Source organism: Lutjanus erythropterus, chromosome 4, assembly GCF_056507025.1.
Source record: "Lutjanus erythropterus isolate fLutEry1 chromosome 4, fLutEry1.hap2, whole genome shotgun sequence".
Taxonomy (NCBI): Eukaryota; Metazoa; Chordata; class Actinopteri; order Lutjaniformes; family Lutjanidae; genus Lutjanus; species Lutjanus erythropterus.
Window position 1 is genome coordinate 42033579 of NC_139320.1, and position 19610 is coordinate 42053188.

The following is a 19610-nucleotide window of genomic DNA, read 5'->3' on the forward strand; positions in this document are numbered from 1 at the left end:
GATTATTCTGCTGATTAATCGAGTAATCAGATAAGAAATATTACGTGTTCTGCATTTTTTTCTATTACATTACTTTTGTTTTATTTAAGAAAAATGGTAATATACAAAATAGAAAATAAGACAGGTCTATTAAATGAACAACTATAAATTGCTAAAGTAAACATATTCAGAAAAGTAACTTTACTTTTAATGTAGATTTACTTTTACTGTATTTCCTTTACTTTAGCACAAAGGTAAAAGTAAAGGTAGTAATGTCTGCAGAAACCACAAACAGAAGAGTGAACTAACTCTTTTAACTGAAACAGTCACCAGAATGTTTTGTTAACATGTTAAAATCACAGCATTTGTCTTCTGGAGCAGGACAGACGCTCCCAGACCCCCAGAGGACAGAGGACTGGTTTACCAACATGTCACCTTTTTCTCCTCTTAGGAGTTTGCAGGTCTGTATTTAGTCATCAAAAAATAACAATAAGAATACCATTAAAGTACAACAACAGCAATAAAAATGTTGATTTTTCAAACAATAACATACAAAATATTTAAATTGTAATTAAGTAAAAACACTAATACCATAATGTAAAAATACCTAAGTAAAGAATGTGAGTATTTTTTTCATCACAGCAGGTCAGTGATCAGTGTTTCAGTGACTCTCTGTGGATCAGTGAATAGTGTTTTATTTATGGCGGCGTGCCACATTAAAAACATCGGCACCATGACATGATTTTCTATTTTTGGAGCTGCGCACCTTTTTCAGTCGTGTCTAGAAGGTAACTCTACGGAGCCCCTAAAGTGTCATGAAGGAAAAAAAAAACTATATCGTGTGCACGAGATAATAAAACATGCGCACGAGATGATAAAGGTCCCTTTGAATAGTACTGTCTTCTGTGAAGTCTCTGTCGCTGTCTGAATGCAGACCCCTCTGGATCCAGCTCGGCCAATATGACTCTTATTTCTTCTTTTTTAGCTTTTAGGCCAATTTCTTGGCACTTGGTAAACATCCATCGATATCCATGTGTGATGCCCACTTAATGAATGTTATTCATTTTGTTGTTGTGTATTATTTCTTTTGTTTGGGAAATGCTATGTTCATGTTGTGAGAAAGTAACCTGAATTTGGGTCAAAGTAGATAACTGCAGTGGCGGCTTTGTGTCAGTGGGTGGCAGTGTGAGACCGTTTTTTGCACTGGTCTGTGGCCAGGACCGTTGCTCTGCTGGTTTCCTCTCATAGCAACAGAGGATCCAGTTGAGTCCAGTCGCGTCTCCCTGCCTCATCATTGTTCCTTGCATTACAGGACACACACATATAACTGTTCATGGGTGCCGCAGCCCGGTACCCGTAACACATGCATCTTCTACTAGTGTACTAGTGCAGCTGTACGTGCATGTTCTGTCGGTGAGACCCTGACTCAGTGTCAGAAACTCCTGTGGGAAAAAGTTGCCATAAAATGGAATTATCAGACAAAGAATCTTAAAAAGAGTTCAGCTAATGAGCAGCATGCTCAGCCCAGGGGTTTCTCAGCTTTAATGCACACAAGCCAACATTTCTTTTTAGAGTCAACTTGAGCTTAGTATTTATAACTATTTAAAACAAAACATACAAGGAACATGTTTTAATTTTTTTTTTAAATTGTTGCATTTTATTTATTTATTTTTTCTATTTTATTTTATAGTATAGTATAGTATAGAAACTCCATACAGCATAGATTGAGGCTGGGAGTCCAACCCTGACCACTGCTGTGTGAGGCCACAGTGATAAAACACTGAGCTTCCGTGTGGCTGGACGTCTCTCACAGTGGACAGTTTGACTTGTCAGATGTGGCTCATAGACACCTAAATGGAACACAAACTGCCCACTTTGAGAAAAGTCTATTGATGGCAGTCATCCTGAGGGAAGACAAGTTTTTTAGGTCTTTGCCACCATGACGCTCCACCTCATTTGACCTACGACAGGTCAGGTGAGATGGAAGGTGCGATGGTTTGTCAGCTGATTAAATTGTTTCCTTCAAGATGAATGTGGTGTGTATCAAGATGTTCAAGCAATGTTGAGAAGGTCTCTGCACACCTGAAATGTCTGACAGGTGCGTCGGAAGAAAAAGTTCAATTTGAAAAAAAGTTAGCAGACTCCCGCACACTGTCTCGCTTTCTAGTGATTTATTGAATATCCGACGTTTCGGTCCAAACGACCTTCATCAGGTATACTGGCCAGTATACGAGAGACGCGAGACAGTGTGCGGGAGTCTGCTAACTTTTTTTCAAAGTGTATCAAGATGTTAAAAGAAGTCGGGGGGAGATAGGCATAGATGGTCATTTAATCATGGCAGTTGCTCATGACGTGAAGAAGGGTGGCACAGTGAAAAGGGGTTGATGTCTGCCATGTGAAGGGATTTCATTCATTTCTAAGGGGCCAGGGGAAAGTGGTAGATGGTCATTTAATTGTCGCAGTTCCATGCGATGCAAGCGGGCCCTTGATTCTGCAGTGGCTGGGACCTGAAGGGGTTGGTTTTTTCGTTATGGGAGAAACCGGAGCACCCGGAGAAAAGCCACGCCAACATGGTGGTGGTGCCTTCAGGTCTTGGATGTGATGCAAGACCTGATGGGGATGGTTTTTTCGTTATGGGAGAAACCGGAGCACCCGGAGAAAAGCCACGCCAACACGGTGGTGGTGCCTTCAGGTCTTGCATGTGATGCAAGACCTGATGGGGTTGGTTTTTTCGTTATGGGAGAAACCGGAGCACCCGGAGAAAAGCCATGCCAACACGATGGAGTATAGAAACTCCATACAGCATAGATTGAGACTGGGAGTCCAACCCCGACCACTGCTGTGTGAGGCCACAGTGATAATACACTGAACTTCCGTGTGGCTGAATGTCTCTCACAGTGGACAGTTTGACTTGTCAGATGTGGCTCATAGACACCTAAATGGAACACAAAATGCCCACTGTGAGAAAGGTCTATTGATGGCATTCATATTGAGGAAAGAAAGGTTTTTTTAGGTCTTTGCCATGATTGATTTGTGAAGCCAATTTATTTTCAATATCAAAGCGAAAATGGTAAATAATTGTTAAATGTGGTAACAATCGGTGAGCCAGCGTAACTGATGGAAAGTGATTAAAGAGACTTGCAGTAAGGTGACAGTGCTAGTCAAGTCAATTCCCACCATGAGTAAGCATTGGGGTGGTGGTGGCTCTGAAAGTTGTGATCTGTTGGATTAAGAGGGATGGGGGGGTGGAGCTTGACTTTGGGGATTGGTGGTTTGTAGCCACTCAGTCATGAAGGGGAGGTAGTAACAGACGGTGTCCAAACTCCATCTGACAAGACGCCATAACCATCTGTCAGCATTGGTCTTAGGCTGGACATCCTGTCCTTTTCTGATCCAGGTGGGTGAACTTTCTTCATCGACCCTGGGGAGCTCAAGTGTGCAGTCAGCGTTCTCTGGTACTGACATCTGATACGGTAGGAACAGATACTGTTGAGTGAGTTCCAATGCTTCTTCAGAGTCCGGTATTTCAATGTAGGTGTGTGGATGCGGGCCCTTGACGCTGCAGTGTCTATTGGCTTGTCCTGCCGTACGATAGCCAGAATATTGTTGACTGGGTTCCGATGCTTCTTCAGAGTCCGGTATTTCAATGCAGATGTTAGGAGAGGGGCCCTCAACTCTGCAGTGTCTGTTGGTTGGTCCTGCTGTATGATAGCCAGAACATTGTTGACTGGGTTCTGGTGTTTGCTCAGTGTCCTGTGTCTCAATGCAGTTGTCTAGGTGTGGGCCCTTGATTCTGCAGTGGCTGTCTACTGGTCCTGCTGTATGATATCCAGAACATTGTTGACTGGGACCTGGTGTTTGCTCAGTGTACTGTATGTCAGTACAGATGTCAGGAGGGGGGCCCTCGACACTGCAGTGTCTGTTGGCTTGTCCTGCTGTATGATAGCCAGAACATTGTTGACTGGGTTCGGATGTTTGCTCAGTGTCCTGTGTCTCAATGCAGTTGTCTAGATGCGGGCTCTTGATTCTGCAGTGGCTGTTTACTGGTCCTGCTGTATGATATCCAGAACATTGTTGACTGGGTTCTGGTTTTCCTTCTTCTGGTAGCTCTTTGCAGGTGTTGGAAAGAGGGCGCTTAATCCTGCAATGAAAATTCTCCCTTTCTACTGTCTCATCTGATGAAGATTGGCCACTGTGTTCCGGTGTTCCTTCTTGGGGGTCTGGTGTCTCTCTGCCTTTGTCCGTACTGGATCTCTCAACCCTGTTGTGTCCTGCAGTGTGATGGTCAGAACACTGTTGATTTAGTTTACTTAGGGTGTCAGCAGGGGAGCTCTCAAACCTGCAGTGAACATTGTCTGGTGCACCACCACGGGTTTCTGAGCCTGCGCTCAGATACCCAGAGCCCTGCTGAACTTCTTCAGCATCTTCAGCTTCTTCAATATTGTCCAAGTCGGCAGTGTGGGAGCTCTGTGGGACACTTTGAGGAAAGAAAGGATGCTGCAAAGCCTCCTGGGCTGTGATTCGATCATAAGGGTTCAGGGTCAGCATCCTTTTAATCAAGTCCACCAACAGACGTTGATCACTCTGGCTCTCTGTGTCCCACACCATGTGCTGCTTAAGTTGATCAAGAGAGCTAAGAAAACAGTAACTCGATTCCATGCCATAGTAGCCTGAGTCCTTTGCAAACTCCTCTCGCGTCTTGAATCTCCAGCGCCGTTGGCTGTTGTTTTCTGATTTGAAATAAAAGGGAGTACGTCTTCCCAGGTCCAGCACCTCATCCTCTGGCTGGCCTTGAGTCTGTATTATGAAGTTTAGAACATCATAGTCTTTGTCCCCAGAGTAGAGGGGTTTTCCTGTTGCCAGTTCTGCAATTGTTACGCCCAGAGACCACATGTCTATAGCCTCCCAAAAAGGAGCATGTAGCATTAATTCTGGTGCCTTGTAACAGGTGGTCCCCATATTGAGACCAGGCTGGAATTCTGAAGATGGCAGTGCCAGGCCAAAGTCAATCAGCTTGACCCTCAATGGCTGCTGTTGACGGTCCACAATCATAATATTGTCTGGTTTGAGGTCCGCATGAGCAATTCTCAGTGAGTGCAGATGGTAAAAGGCTGTTGTCAGCTGATGAACAATTGGTCTCAGCTCTGTCATAGGAAGTCCTCTGTACTCACGCTCTTGTAATTTTTCACGTAGACTTTGATCAAGGAGTTCGAAGTTGAGACATATTTGCTCATTGTCAAAGAAAAATCCGTTCCACTTGATAATATTACAAGTGTCTGGATCCAAACAGCGTAGCCGCCTCAGCATGGCAATTTCTCTTCTGGTGGTACGAACAACATTGGGGGTACTTTTGTTAACTTTGATGGCCACCCTCTCGCCTGTTTGAACGTTGCAGCATTGGCATACAAAACCAAAGCCACCCTGTCCAAGATAGGCCTCCACTTCAAAACGACGTCCGAGTCTAATGCCTGTAGGCAGCATAAATCTATTGTACATTGCCATTTAGACAGATGTTTACTGTGAGTATTTTTTCTATCCAAAAGTTTGTGTCCATTTGTTGTGGATGTTAAGTTTGAAGATTTGTTGTGCACTCAGAGATTGTGATATTGTGATTGAAGTGAATTCTCTCAAAATTCCTGTATCAAGATATGTCGTTGGTGGGGTGGTTTTAAACTAAGTGTCTCGGCGCTGCAGTGTCTATTGGCTGGTCCTGTCCTATGATAGCCAGAGTATTGTTGACTGGGGCTGTGTGAGGCTGACGTCACCAAAGGAATGTCAGTCCTTGATGACGTCATCTGATATTCTTGTGTGCATGTGTGTGCGCGTGCGTGCGTGTGTGCGTGCGTGTTCGCGTGTGTGCGTGTGTGTGTGTTCGAGTATGTGTGTGCATGTGTGTGTGTGTGTAGCTTTGAACCAAACCACACAACCAACAAAAAAATATTTAGCAGGGGTCCCTAACTGGCGGACCGCGGTCCGAGTCCGGACCCACACGCCGTCCTATACGGACCCGGACCTATAACCAATAAATTATTAAGAGATTTTAAATTTTGACGGGACGCTTCTATTTTAACTGGCGAGACTTTTCTAGTCTTTCCGGCGCTGGTTTATCTGATCAGGAAACGCACAGACCAACTGCAGAGAAGCTGCATGTGGAGGAGACTGTTGTTAATGACGAGTTTATTACAACAGTCGAAACTAACGTGACGGTTAATGACATCGACACCAACCAGATGCTCTTATAAAATTAAACAACTGTATGAAGAGGCCTAAATGTAAAACAGGAGAGTCTGTGTTTCTCTGTGAGAAACTTTCAGACCTTCACACAGCAGAGTGAACAGGTGAGGGAGGAGAGGAGGGCAGACTGATCACTAATCAATCACTGATACCGTCGTCCTCTCGGACTGATTAAAAAAATAAAAATGCCAAAATTGGTGACAAACCAAACCTGTGTGTCCACACAAATAAAGTCTTTGTGTGAAACACTGCAGAGTTTAACATCGTGCTGTTTACAGACAGTCTGCTGTCTGTAGTTTGACAGAGAAACAGAGAGGGTCGTGTCTAGAAGGGAACCCTAGACCCGCGAAAGATCGCAAGAGTTGTGCAAATAAAGAGTTACCTTCTAGACACGACTGAAAAAGATGCTCAGCTCCAAAAATAGAAACTCATGTAGTGGTGCCGATGTTTTAATGTGGCGGGCCGCCATAAATAAAACACTATTCACTGATCCACAGAGAGTCACTAAAACACTGATCACTGACCTGCTGTGATGGAAAAATACTCACATTCTTTACTTAGGTATTTTTACATTGTGGTATCAGTGTTTTTACTTAATTACAATTTAAATATTTTGTATGTTATTGTTTGAAAAATCAACATTTTTATTGTTGTTGTACTTTAATGGTATTCTTATTGTTATTTTTGATGACTAAATACAGACCTGCAAACTCCTAAGAGGAGAAAAAGGTGACATGTTGGTAAACCAGTCCTCTGTCCTCTGGGGGTCTGGGAGCGTCTGTCCTGCTCCAGAAGAAAAATGTTGTGATTTTAACATGTTAACAAAACATTCTGGTGACTGTTTCAGTTAAAAGAGTTAGTTCACTCTTCTGTTTGCGGTTTCTGCAAACATTACTACCTTTACTTTTACCTTTGTGCTAAAGTAAACTAAATACAGTAAAAGTAAATCTACATTAAAAGTAAAGTTACTTTACTATTTTTACTTTAGCAATTTATAGTTGTTCATTTAATAGACCTGTCTTATTTTCTATTTTGTATATTACCATTTTTCTTAAATAAAACAAAAGTAATGTAATAGAAAAAAATGCAGAACACGCAATAATTCTTATCTGATTACTCGATTAATCGGCAGAATAATCGATAGATTATTAGATTATAATCATTATTTTACTGGTTCGGCCCAATTGAGATCAAATTGGGCTGTTTGTGGCCCCTGAACCAAAATGAATTTGACACCCCTGATATACACGTTGATACAACTACGACACTACTTCAGTATAAATCACTCTCATAACACAAGTGAGACATTATGATGTTCTAGACCTTTGCTTTAGGAAATATTCTCTAACTGGACCTCTTTGAATTTTAGTTGAATACCCCTGCCCTAAAGAAACAAGTTTTAGCCATACTTACCACCTACTGTCCTGATTTTCCCAGGGTCACATTTCTCCCATAATTCTCCCAATCTCTGAAAACGTTTCACACCTTTTTTTTTTTTCTTTTAGTTATCACAACCTTTTTCTGGCACTGTGCAGAGTGCCACAAAGACCACAACTCTAAAAATCTGCTGAACACAGCTACAAAAAAAAAATCATTTCATGATTTGGAAGCAAATATATGCTTGCAGTTTGCGCTCTACAATGATTGACAAATGGAGAAAGAAATGGAGAGCACAAAGAGGCAGAAATACTCGCAGATTTCTTTAGACATTCTGGAAAGACCAATTCCTGTTTCTTACGGAAGGTTTTAAAGGAAAAGGACACAACATTTTCAGTATAATGTCAATAATATTGTAGTCACGTTGCTGCAACCTAATGTTTTAAACTACTTCTTAAAGGTTGTGTGTGATCTGTAACATAGGCTTAGAAAACTAGACCACACTTGCTTCTAAAGAGGAGATGATCAAAATGTTGCACTGCTTTTGCCAGTTTTTGAGGTAAACTTTGAAGCTTTAACACATCTCCACAGTTAGTTAAAACACACTGAAGTTCTTGGAAATGTAATACACTGGCCTCTATCATTTCTTGTGCAAACAAAGACAGAAATCCTTCAAATGGACTCAGTCATGGCTGAAATGGAAATAAAATTGCTGTCGCCTGTTGACCTGCAAACTCATTTTGACATGGCTTTGATTAACTTTTCATCCTGCAGTTGCTGGGAGAGACTCACACTTTGTCTTTCCTCAGAGAAATGGCCATAAGGACGACATCCTTTGTGTGGCGCAGTGTCCCCCCTCCCTCGTAGCCACCAGCAGCTATGATGGGGAGATTATAGTGTGGAATGTGATTTCTGGACGTATACAGTGTCGGTTTGTCAGCCCTCTTCTCGCTGAGCAGCAAAATGTTGAAGGTGATTTTGGGGCTTCAAAGTGAATGATGAGTGCATTCAGTAAAACCTCTGATGTGACCAGAACATTGCTTTTGTTTGATGTTCTTCTCTGTCGCACAGGGCTGGACACGAGTATTCCCAGCATCATTTTCCTCAAGAACTCCAAATTACAGCAGTTTTCCTCATCCACAGCTCTCCTGTCGTCCGGGGCCATGGGTCAGTTTTACGAACACACTAATTACAGCACATGATTGCACTTCACAGACACACTTCCACAGTGTCTGTCAATACACTGTTAATTATGTATTTTCTCTTTTAAAGGTTGTGTAAATCTCTGGAGTGTGCTCAGTGGAGGAAAGTTTGTAGGAAGCTTCAAAGCCGTAAGATATTTAACTTGATAACATTTCACTTCTGGATGCCAAGGGATCCAGTTTTACTTTTCTTTCTATTGCCTTTAAAATAGCTGATTAAACAATGGGATAATTGGTGGTTCGCTCACCGTTTCTTTGCTTAGTTCTAGTTTTTGAACAACTAGCAGCTACCTTCTGTGCAGCTCCTGTACATAATGCAAAGCCTTAATATTGGGAGATGGGTGAACACGGGGCCATGAAGCTGAAATAAAAGATGCATATGAAAGCAGAAATTGTCTTTTTAGGCTATGAAACTACTAATGTTTTACACAAAAAACCCTAAAAACAACGTTTTCACTCTGCTATCATACCCCACTTGTGTATTGTTACCTAGCAACAATGGCTCTTAACAATTTTTGCGTGCTTATTTTCACGTGCTTTCATTTCTACATGATTAGTTTCCACAATTTGTTGCCTGGCACATTTTGTATTATATTATACATTAGACAGTTTGGAGAGGACTGTTATCTGAGGGAATGTAATAAATCTGTCTGCAGTGAAAGTATTTACTCACCACAGGGGAGACGAACTGTTTGATGTTAGTGTTTGATTCTGCCTCTTTCATTCTGTTAGTTTGAGTGGAAGTGAGCCATTACCACATCAAGAATATGAAAAGTTGGTGATATGTAAGTGCTATGATTGGAAAGTACCTTTACACATTATTTTTTAATTGCTATTTTGCAGTCTAGATTCCAGCAAAAGATCACAAAACTTGCTAAAAGAGATGAGGACACATTCCTGTATGCTGCTGACCAAATTGGTTACGTCTACGTTTACAGCATGAAGAAGTTTGTTCCTGAGCAAAAACCACACAGAGGTTTGCTGCATTTTTTTCTTGCCACTGACTGATAGTAAACATACATTGAAAATATACCCTCCAGAACATTTAAACTCCACCTTTTTTTCCATATTCTTTCAGCTGAAAACTTCTGGCGTGCCCACACCAGCAGAATAACTGGGTATATGAAATACACAACACGCTTTGTCATTTTCAGTCTCAAATTCATCTTGTCTTAAAGGTAGAATATGCAGGATTTTTCAGTTGGTGTTTGTAAACGCACCGTTCAAAGTCAGCCCCTCCTCCCCGACTCAACAGACAAGAGAAGGAGAGAGAGCAGTAGTGGTGGAGCTACTTGGAGAATGAATTAAGAGAGGGACCGGCATTAACAAAAACAAAGCAGTCAATTAGGGAAAACAAACATTAGAGACGGAGATAGTGCTGTAACCCTTTATGGTTGGGGGTCAGATTTTGCCCAAACATTTCCTGTTTCCTGAGACATACGATAATAGAAAACTGGAGAAAGTGTTTATTAAACATTTAGAATATATAGACCTACTTTTCTTGAAACAACAGCTGTGTTTTGTGCTCCAGTGTAGCACACTGAACATTTTAATTTATTGATTAACAAGCGCAAACGGCCATGAATTCAAATACTTCTGTGAGTCCAGTAACTTGTGGCTCTATCATCTAAATTACACTAATACGACATTATTTCTGCCACCAGCTTCATGTGGAAATACTTCAAAGGTTTGCATAAAGAAAATGTAAAGTGTGAATGTGGGCTCAAATATGCCAGAATGAGGTTCTCAGGTGGTATTCTGCAACATATAAAATCTCAGACAAAATTCCAAATGAAATCCCAAATAGTGCAAGAATACTGGATTTATACTTTATCCAAAACACTGGCTGGGTGACAGATTTACATTCCACAGTATGGTGATATGAGCCCAACTCACAGCAGGACTGAAAAACACGGCTATCTCCTGAAGAATCCCTCCAAAATCTCACACGAATTGAGTGAGAACTTTGCTTCTTTGACTAACCACTGACTGAGTGATCACCAACTATATCTAACATCACTGCACACACGGTGCATTCTGCTGCGGCGAGTCGTAACAGCAGCCTCTGAACGTGAACAGCATATTGTGCCTCATCTTAACAGAATTATTTTGAAAACGCCAAATGATTTGCTTTAACGAGTTCCATTTCTTTATACCGTGTAGAATTTTGAAGAAATGTCACTTCCATGAGGCTGTTCAGACAGACGCTGACAGATCACTGGCATTGAATTTGGCATTTCATCCTCACAGCTGTAGTAAAGTTCAAACTCCATGTGCATGCTGTTTTTTTGCCTTAATAATTATTAATATCACCAAATACCAAGCCATCAGGTTTGGAACCCACATTTCTCCTTGTTGCATTCAGAGTTGCCTAAAATATGACTAGTGCATTTTGGCTGTAAGTAACTTTAAAGTGTGTAAAGCAGTGATAAATATGTTTGTTTATGTATATGCATGTATGTTTGTCATGCCACAGAAACGTGTCAGATGGAAATGATTAAAAAAAAATTAAGTAACTTAAATTAGGTCTCAAAAACATGAAAAAATGAGCAGTTTTCTCTGTTTTGAAATGTTGGGGGCGTGTCTACTCTGCTGTCTCAAGTGTCAAACACCACAACACCTGAAACATGGACGCTCCGTCTAACTGCTTTAGTGGACACGTCCGGACATGTTTGAGCCACCAGAGCCAGAGGACAGGGACAGGATGGTGTTTTTTTTTTTTCCTTCTGTGTCAGGTGAACAGCTGGGCTGATTTGGACTGAGAGAGCGGCTGAGTTACGTTCATAACTGATCGGACACGGCGTCATTTGTGAGTCAATTCATGGGGTTTACATGGTGTTGGGTGACTGTGGCTCCGGCACATCAATCACAGAGCCATGTTTCTGTTCTGTCCAAAAACTCCTGAACGCAGAAATCGTGAACAACAGTTTACCGGCCTAACTCCAGAACACAGTACTACGTAGTTCTCAGCTTTCATATTTTTTCAGCAGCTATTTTCTAACATGTGAAATGTGTTTAGAAGAAAACATCTTAATCCCTTTTTCACAAACTTTAAAAACAAATGCCTTTCTGAGGATTCCTGGGATAGTGTGCTTCAGAGACTCTGCCCTCTGATGTGTTTTCTTATTTTCTCTTTATTTAGCTGTGTGAGGGATGTCGCCGGGTGTCAACCTTTAGGCAGTGATGTGTAGCCCTCAGTAAGGATTAATATTTTTCCTGAAAATTAGACATTTTCCGTCCTGGGAACGGAAGTGTGGTATTTGGTGGAACAAATAATTATTTTTAAAAAAATAGTATGCACACAAACTTTAAATTTGATCTAACTGTGAGGGTGAGCAACCACTGCACACTTCTAGTGGGTCATAATTGATGACTGAGAGGGATTGTTTTTAAATGAGTCTATAACCTACGCTGTTTTTTTAGGAAAATCCTACATAGTGTGCCTTTAAGTTCAAAGTTATCAGGCAACTGCAGTCATACAAATTAGTCTTTGGCTTGCATCCTTAACTTTTAGCTCGTTCTATACTTAAAATTCCCCGTGGGTACATCCTTAGTGGAACCAATCATCCTGAGTCTGGGGTGCTGGTGGCAGCAGAAGCAGCGTAGCTTCCTTCTTCTGCAGTAAAAACAACGTGTAGAAGAGACTGTGTGTGGGAAGGTCTTAAACAGACAATCAGTATAGGTGAGATGCTGCCCGGGGTGCGCCTGCCATCAGACGCACCAACAGAGTGGATGATTTAGAGTGTTCTGCCAGAAATGTCTTCTCCCATTTCATCTCATGTCTCTTTATTCTGGTCCAGCCTGCAGATTGTTGACAATGATCAAGTGGTTCTCACCTCATCCACCGACTACACTGTGCGTCTCTGGAGCGCACATGGAGAATTCATAGGTGGGTGTCATTCTGCATCAATCAATCTCCTCTTTGTAGACATTATTGATGCTCATGCAAATAACATTAATCTTGAGCCTGGTGCAGTGATTAAGATGGAAATGCTGTTATTTATGTGCATGTTCATTTCAGTATGATGGTACACGTGGTTGGATTAACCTACTCAAGGACTTTGGGGTGAAAAAAAGCGGTTGGGCCCCTGCGGCCCCCTATTTCCTCCCACTCTCCGTGCACTGTGTATGTGCCCTGTCACCTTCAAGTACCCGTCAATTACCGTGTACACTGTAAAACACACCACAGATTAATTATATTTTGCCTGAAGAGCTGATAAACAACAACTACTCCTACGCTGCAACACAACCTGGCCCCGGGTTTCCAGCATGTTAATTACATTTTGTTAATAGCACACATTAATTTAGGAATATGCACCATGTAAGCACAGTATTGCTTTAAGGTGCAGTAGTGATTCTGGAGCAAGATGATTGATTGTTGAGTCTCTTTTCCAAGTCGTCAAATACTGACGGTTTGGGAATGAGAGTCAACAATCAACTATCTTACCAACCTGTGAGTTTGTGAGTGAGACAAAGCCTGAAGAAAGAACCAAGAGGAGGAGCAGAAGTCTAGTTTTCTCTCAGACCGCTTGGTTCACATTATGCTAATGTTATTATGGAACTCTAAAATAATCTGCGTAGCCCAGCCTTAAATAAATAAAGATCTTAAAACTGCATTTTGAGTCAGGAGATCTAGTCAGATAGTGACGCAGGACCTGCCTAAAGGCCATGACATCTTTGTGAAAAATTTGATTTTTCTCAGTACATATTTGGAAACAAACAAATGTACATTCAAGTACTTACACTCTTAGATATAAAGGTGCTAACTAGAACCACAAAGCGTTCTTCATCTTGTCGCCACTCTCAGAGCGTTCTACTTTTTAACCCAGCATAAATGTTTATACCTAGAACCATCTGTTCACTCAAAACCCTCTATAAGAAGTCTTACAGAGAATCTGTTGATGGGTGTAATGGTTCTATCCAGAACCCTCTCAGGAGGTTGTATCCAGAATCTTTACACTCCCTAAGGGTGCTAACAAGAACCCACACAGGTGGTTCTACTGAAAATGCTTTTTATATTACATGGGTTCCATCTAGAACTCACTCCTACCGAGAACCCTTTTATATTCCAAAAGTTTTATCTAGAACTCATCCAGGTGGTTCTATGTAGAACCTTATAGTGTATATCCTCAAAGTGTTTATCTAGAACCAACTCAGGGGGTTCTACCGAGAACACCTTTAGGCTTTCATCTAGAACTAACTCAGGGGGGTTCAACAGAGAACCCTTGACAAAAGGCTTCTTCAAGGATTTCCTCAATTACAAAGGAAACTTGATAAAGCCTTTCTTCAAAAAAGCGTTCTTCACAAGCAAATGGTTCTGAATAGAACCTCAGCCTTCCAAGAGGAATCCTTCTGGAACCCCTATTTTTCAAGAACGTACTTAATTGGAGCTGTCAGGAGCACATGACCCTCATCTGAACAAATAACAACATACAAGGACTGCAGGAGGGGGAAAATGATCATTATTATCTTAGGAAAGTTATTATTGATTTCCATAGTGTGCCAAACTAAAATATACAGAGCACATGAGGAAATCTGTGTCTGCTGCATCTGTGTCTGTGTCCTTCATGATGACTGACAGTGTCGGTATCCCCCTGATAGCATGTGTGAAACTTTAAATAAAGATCAATGGCAAACATGAACTCAGTAAATAGTTCCATCTATTAAAACTGCATGTGTGCTTTTGACTGGGATCCCCCAGGACCCCAACACATTGTTATTTTTAAAAAGCACTAATTAAAACGGAAACAAACAATGATGATATAATTTCATTAGGAACAAACTGATTGACAAAGTCATGAAAAAAGTGGAGTAATAGAATAAAGCACCTGAGAGATATGACAGGAAGTATACCCCTGAGGTCTGCAGGTACCTCAGATGGTAGAGAGGAAGGAATGATTAATCAGGACTGAGTCTGGCCAAGAAACAGTCCAGCACATAAATATAACATGGTAACTGGAGAGCTTTGGAAATGCTGGTAGGTGAATTTAGTTACATTTGGACAGAGCGAGGCTAACTGTTTCCTCTTGTCTCCACAGTCTCTGCTAAGCTAAGCTAACTGGCTGCTGGCTATAATTTCTTATTTAACACACAAACACCAAACAGCTAATCTACACCAATCATTAGCTAGCTAGTTAGCGAGCATTTTGTGAACATTAGCTCAAGATGTGACAATATATTTCCTGCTTTTACAATTCCCTTGAAATGTCGACAAAATTTGGTTTAACATAGAGGAAGTGAGTGCTGTGCTGCGACAAAACACAACAAATAAAGAGCCACCTCAAACATCACTGCAGAGACAAATGTAGCAGGTATATAAGAAACAGATTTTTCCAAGTCAGTCTAACCATAATAATTCAAATATATCCAGACATATATAGTGGCTGTGCTTGCAGATTTATATTAAATAGAAGATTAGACTATTGGCCTTGACAGAGGTCTGCAATCTCTGAGTCCTTCTCTAGTTATCAAAGTTTTTGTAATACGTTAATTATCTTCAGCTCTGCCCTCTGACAGGAAGTAGACAAAAGGATAAAAGTGAAATTCATATCTATCTTGCACACCTTTATGACACATAGCTGCACATGAGGAAATGCCATGTAAATGCTCAGGTATGTAAAAGAAATAATTTGGCATTTATGTTTCAACTACATTCATAAAACTGTGGAGATACATTTTTCAGTTTTGTGTGGGTCTGTAGGAGCTGTGCTGCACTGCTGCAGAGAAATGATTTCAAATTGATTCAGACATTGTGACATTTTAAGAAGCCACAGTTTTCACTGTGTCACTTTCTTTCAGCACCATGCCGTGCAATTTGGCAGAACATCTAAATGTAGAGTTTTGGTGTTTATCCACAGGGACCTTTGGGCAGTCGGAAAGCTGGAGCGTCCACATCTCCTCCTCCTGGAAGCATCCCGCTGTCCCCTACGAGGTTCTGATTGATCCTCTGAGCATGCCAGATCATGAAATTCTGAATTTAAAAACACATCCGTCTGATACCATCAATCCTGACACAACTGAGGCTCATAGAGGGGAACTAAAGGTGAGCTGCATTACTTCACGAATGATTCTCTGAGCTGTGGAAGGTGTTTTTCCCCTCTCTGTCTCTCTCCGCTCTAAATGTTGAACCGAACTGAACTTTGCCTGCTCTTCTTGCGGCATAATTGCAGTCGCACAGTAAGGCGAGACTTCCTCCAACATTCACCAGTGACACAGACAGTGAGGAAGATTAAAAAGCACTTTTCACCCAGAGGAACACAAGAGTGGGTGAGTTATAACCATTACAACTGCAAAGACTACTGTACATATGCAATACAAGTCTTACACCAGACTCAGCTTAAAAAGTGACAGATTTATATTTAGAGTTAGTGCATGTGTCTTCTTTTGCATTTCAGGCTCTGTCACAAGATTGTCAGGCATACTAACAAGCTATCGAACTACTGCGCTCTGAAAGGCTTTGATACTGTGGAGCCACCAAACAGCAGCGGAAGACCTGACCTCTCCCTCAATGCTATTGATCCTTTCATAAGCAGCACTGAGGAACTGGAGTCAACTGAATGAGCTGAAACTGTATTGATCGCAATGGGAAAACTGGGTCATGGCAGCACCCAATGCCATGAAGACAGAGCAAGGAAACATTTCATAGAATGAAATAATAGAGAGAATTAGGTGCATATACACTCTATTTCTGTGCACACCATCCACCTGACGGGTGTGGCACACAGATGCTGATTAAACAGCAGGATTATTGTTACATATTTGTTTCATACATATGAGATCAAATTGCAAATCTATGATTATATTAATCAGGTCAAATGTTAATACATTATTGAGCTGCTCATGTATTATTCTGTGACTAGTTCCAAAACTACAAACTATGGTTTTACTTTTACACTAAAATGTTACTCCAGTAATCCAGTCTGTGCCTTTTAACATAGAGCTTGTGCTAGTAGCCCTGTTGCTGTTAAGCTATTACACATCACACCAAAAGGAGACCTGCTGGCGACATTGAATTAAGTGCAAGTTGAAAGCGTGAGTTGTTAATATTCAGTGAAAAGGTTGCATGTATTGTGTTGCTTTGCAGACTGTGTGGTGAGGACTGGGTGGAGCAAAGGGCCACTCGTCCACTGATAGCTGCTGAACTTTGGAGGGGAGAGCCGGGGGCAGAACAGAGTTGTACCCCGAGTTGTATCGGCTTTTGCTACTCCCTTCCTAATATTTTGTCTTGGTTTTATTTGTTGAAGAAGACGTCAATAGATTATGTCCTAATTTTTGTCATCATAAATTACTTTTTATTAAGTTTTTGTCTTGTGTTTCAAAAGTGAAAAAATACAATTGACAAAAACTATTAAGAAATTTATAAGTGAACAAAATGCCCAGTTCTGCCTCTAACTGACTAGTTCCTATTGCCTTCGTTGGTTGGGTTGGTTTGGTTTGGGCATGAGGAGTGACTAGGTAAGGTGGGTCATGACTTTGCTCTACTGTCATAAAAAGTAGGTATCTGTAGTACTAAAACAGACATAGTTTAGCTCCTAACAATTTTCTTTTTTCAAGATTAGACTGCACATTTTAGAGTGTCCTTTTATTGTGACCACTTCAAAACACCAGTGTGCAATAATCCTGCTGTTTAATCAGCATCTCTACATGCCACACCTGTTAGGTGGATGGATTATCCTGGCAAAGAGCAGTGCTCATTAACCTGGAATTTGACAGATTTGTGGACAAAATTTGACAGAAATAAACCTTTTGTGTGCTTAGAAGAAGTCTTTAATCTTTTCACTTCAACTCATGAAAAACGGGAGCAAAAACAAAAGTGTTTCATCTATATTTTTGTTGAGTGTATAATTATACCCAAATGGCTTTTTCAACATCAGACCATGTGAAGTAAAACAATGCATGAATGAAAGTGTGACAGTACCTGAAATGATTTCATTAAAGACTGCATGAATGCCCTTGGTAGGTTTTGCAGCTGCTCACGTTAAAAAAGGGAACGTGGTAACCTGTTTTCCAGTGTGCTATTCCATAAAATTGCTCTTATTTGCATTTTCAAAACACACACAGGTAACACAAAAGTGAAAAGGGGTCGGGAACTTGTCACCATTACAACAGAGCGGCAATGATAATTTTGAAATTCATGACCTCCGACTGTGAGGAAGATGAGCACATTTTGTTTAATATCCCTGAGAATAAATCAGACCAATTTAGTGAGTGATTTTCTACAAAAACTCACAATGATTGAAGTCACAAAAACAGGTTGATCTTCAATGATTACAACCTTGCCTAATATTTACAGGTGCAGTAACTGATTCTGGAGACATTTAGTTCATTGTTGAGTCAAATTCTGATGTTTTGGCACAACAATCAATTATCTTACTGACCTGTGATTGGTCAAAGTCCCCCTTCATTTTTTAAATCCCCCAAACAAAGCTTAGAGGAGGATCACAGGTCTAGTTTCTCTCAGGTCACTTGATTTATATTATGCTTGAAGATTATTATGGAACTTTTGCCCAATAACACCAAAATTGCACTGCGTGCATCAACTTTAAGCTAAGCACGTCATCATTTCTACTGATAGTGAACTTTAGTCCTTCATATTTTAAGTGGCTAATTTTCCTGTTGATGAAAACAGAAATTTAAATTTAGGGTAGTTGAGTAGCTCACTAGGTCAACCAGGGCAGTTTGTTTTATTTCTGGCAATTAAATGTCGGTACATGTTGGGATGCTACTGAAAATGGCAGCATGTGGACCATATCTTCCCACCAAATGAGGCTTTCAATCATTTGGAAGAAGAAAATGCTGTTCATAATATTTGGATACATGATACATGACGTGTTTCTTGTTTTATTCTATGTTTTTTTGGCATCACACACTATAAAAAATATTAATAATTTGTTTAACCGACTAGTATTTTTGGTGCCAACCAGTGAGAGCAGCAAAGCTTAATCAATTTGTCAACTAATCATGCACATCCATATTTGATAGCGTCTTTAGGCTCATTATTTTGACTTACTGGCTGATAACTTTATTGTTTTGCTTCTCTCCTGAGGCTCTCATAGTGTTGTTTTCAGTTTTTTTCAGCATCTTTTTTCTGTGAAAAAGTTCCAAAAACTTACTGTACAGTATCTGCTCAACCCAAAACAGAGTTAAAAGGAGAGTGAATATTGGATTAACATTCTTCAGGTACAGTACTTCATTCAATACCTTTTTTTTTTCAAAATTTCTCCTTCATGTAGCAGTGACTGCTGTGAACAAAGCCATATAAATCATAATTTTTATCAAGATCTGGGTACCAAAAGGATTGAATGCAGGAATCGTTTCACTGAAGAAGTTACGATAGTACTTGGTAGTGGGTTGTTGCCAGGGGTAGAAGTAGCAATTACAAATACTCAAATTACTGTAATTAAGTAGTTAGTTACTTTTAAAATCATTGTTGAGTACTGAGCACAATTTGAATTAATATCTAAACCTTTGATCTGCATTTTAGTAGCCAATCAGATGATTTGATCACAAACAGGCCAATGAAAGACATACAAATGAAAAACAAAACAAAACACTGCGGCAGCACACATTTGGAGTGGGGATCTAATCATTAATCATGTAATTCCCGTTAAGAATTTAACCAATTAAAAATGTATTCATGGATATTTAATCAATAGACATTGCGGTGATTTGCACCTCATTTGACATTGTTTCGTCTGACAGAGCCATTTGATGAAAATTAGGAAAAAAAGCATGTTTTGTATCTTATAAATTTTTAATGATTAAGTAACTGTTAGCATTTTGGTTCAGGAAAATGTACAAAATGTTCAACCGTTGTTC

General features: G+C 40.5%; 1 protein-coding gene across 1 annotated transcript in view; it reads left to right on the forward strand.

The window, feature by feature from the left end:
- wdr95 (WD40 repeat domain 95) overlaps positions 1–16783 on the forward strand; it is a 46038-nt gene extending 29255 nt beyond the window's left edge. Inside the window, exons 22-30 of the mRNA XM_084716614.1 lie at positions 8400–8562; positions 8662–8757; positions 8863–8921; positions 9636–9768; positions 9871–9910; positions 12593–12681; positions 15650–15834; positions 15962–16058; positions 16187–16783. Of these exons, the coding sequence (XP_084572740.1) occupies positions 8400–8562; positions 8662–8757; positions 8863–8921; positions 9636–9768; positions 9871–9910; positions 12593–12681; positions 15650–15834; positions 15962–16024 (828 nt within the window). The 3' untranslated portion in view covers positions 16025–16058; positions 16187–16783. The remainder of the gene's footprint in view (positions 1–8399; positions 8563–8661; positions 8758–8862; positions 8922–9635; positions 9769–9870; positions 9911–12592; positions 12682–15649; positions 15835–15961; positions 16059–16186) is intronic.
- Positions 16784–19610: the final 2827 nt, after the last annotated feature.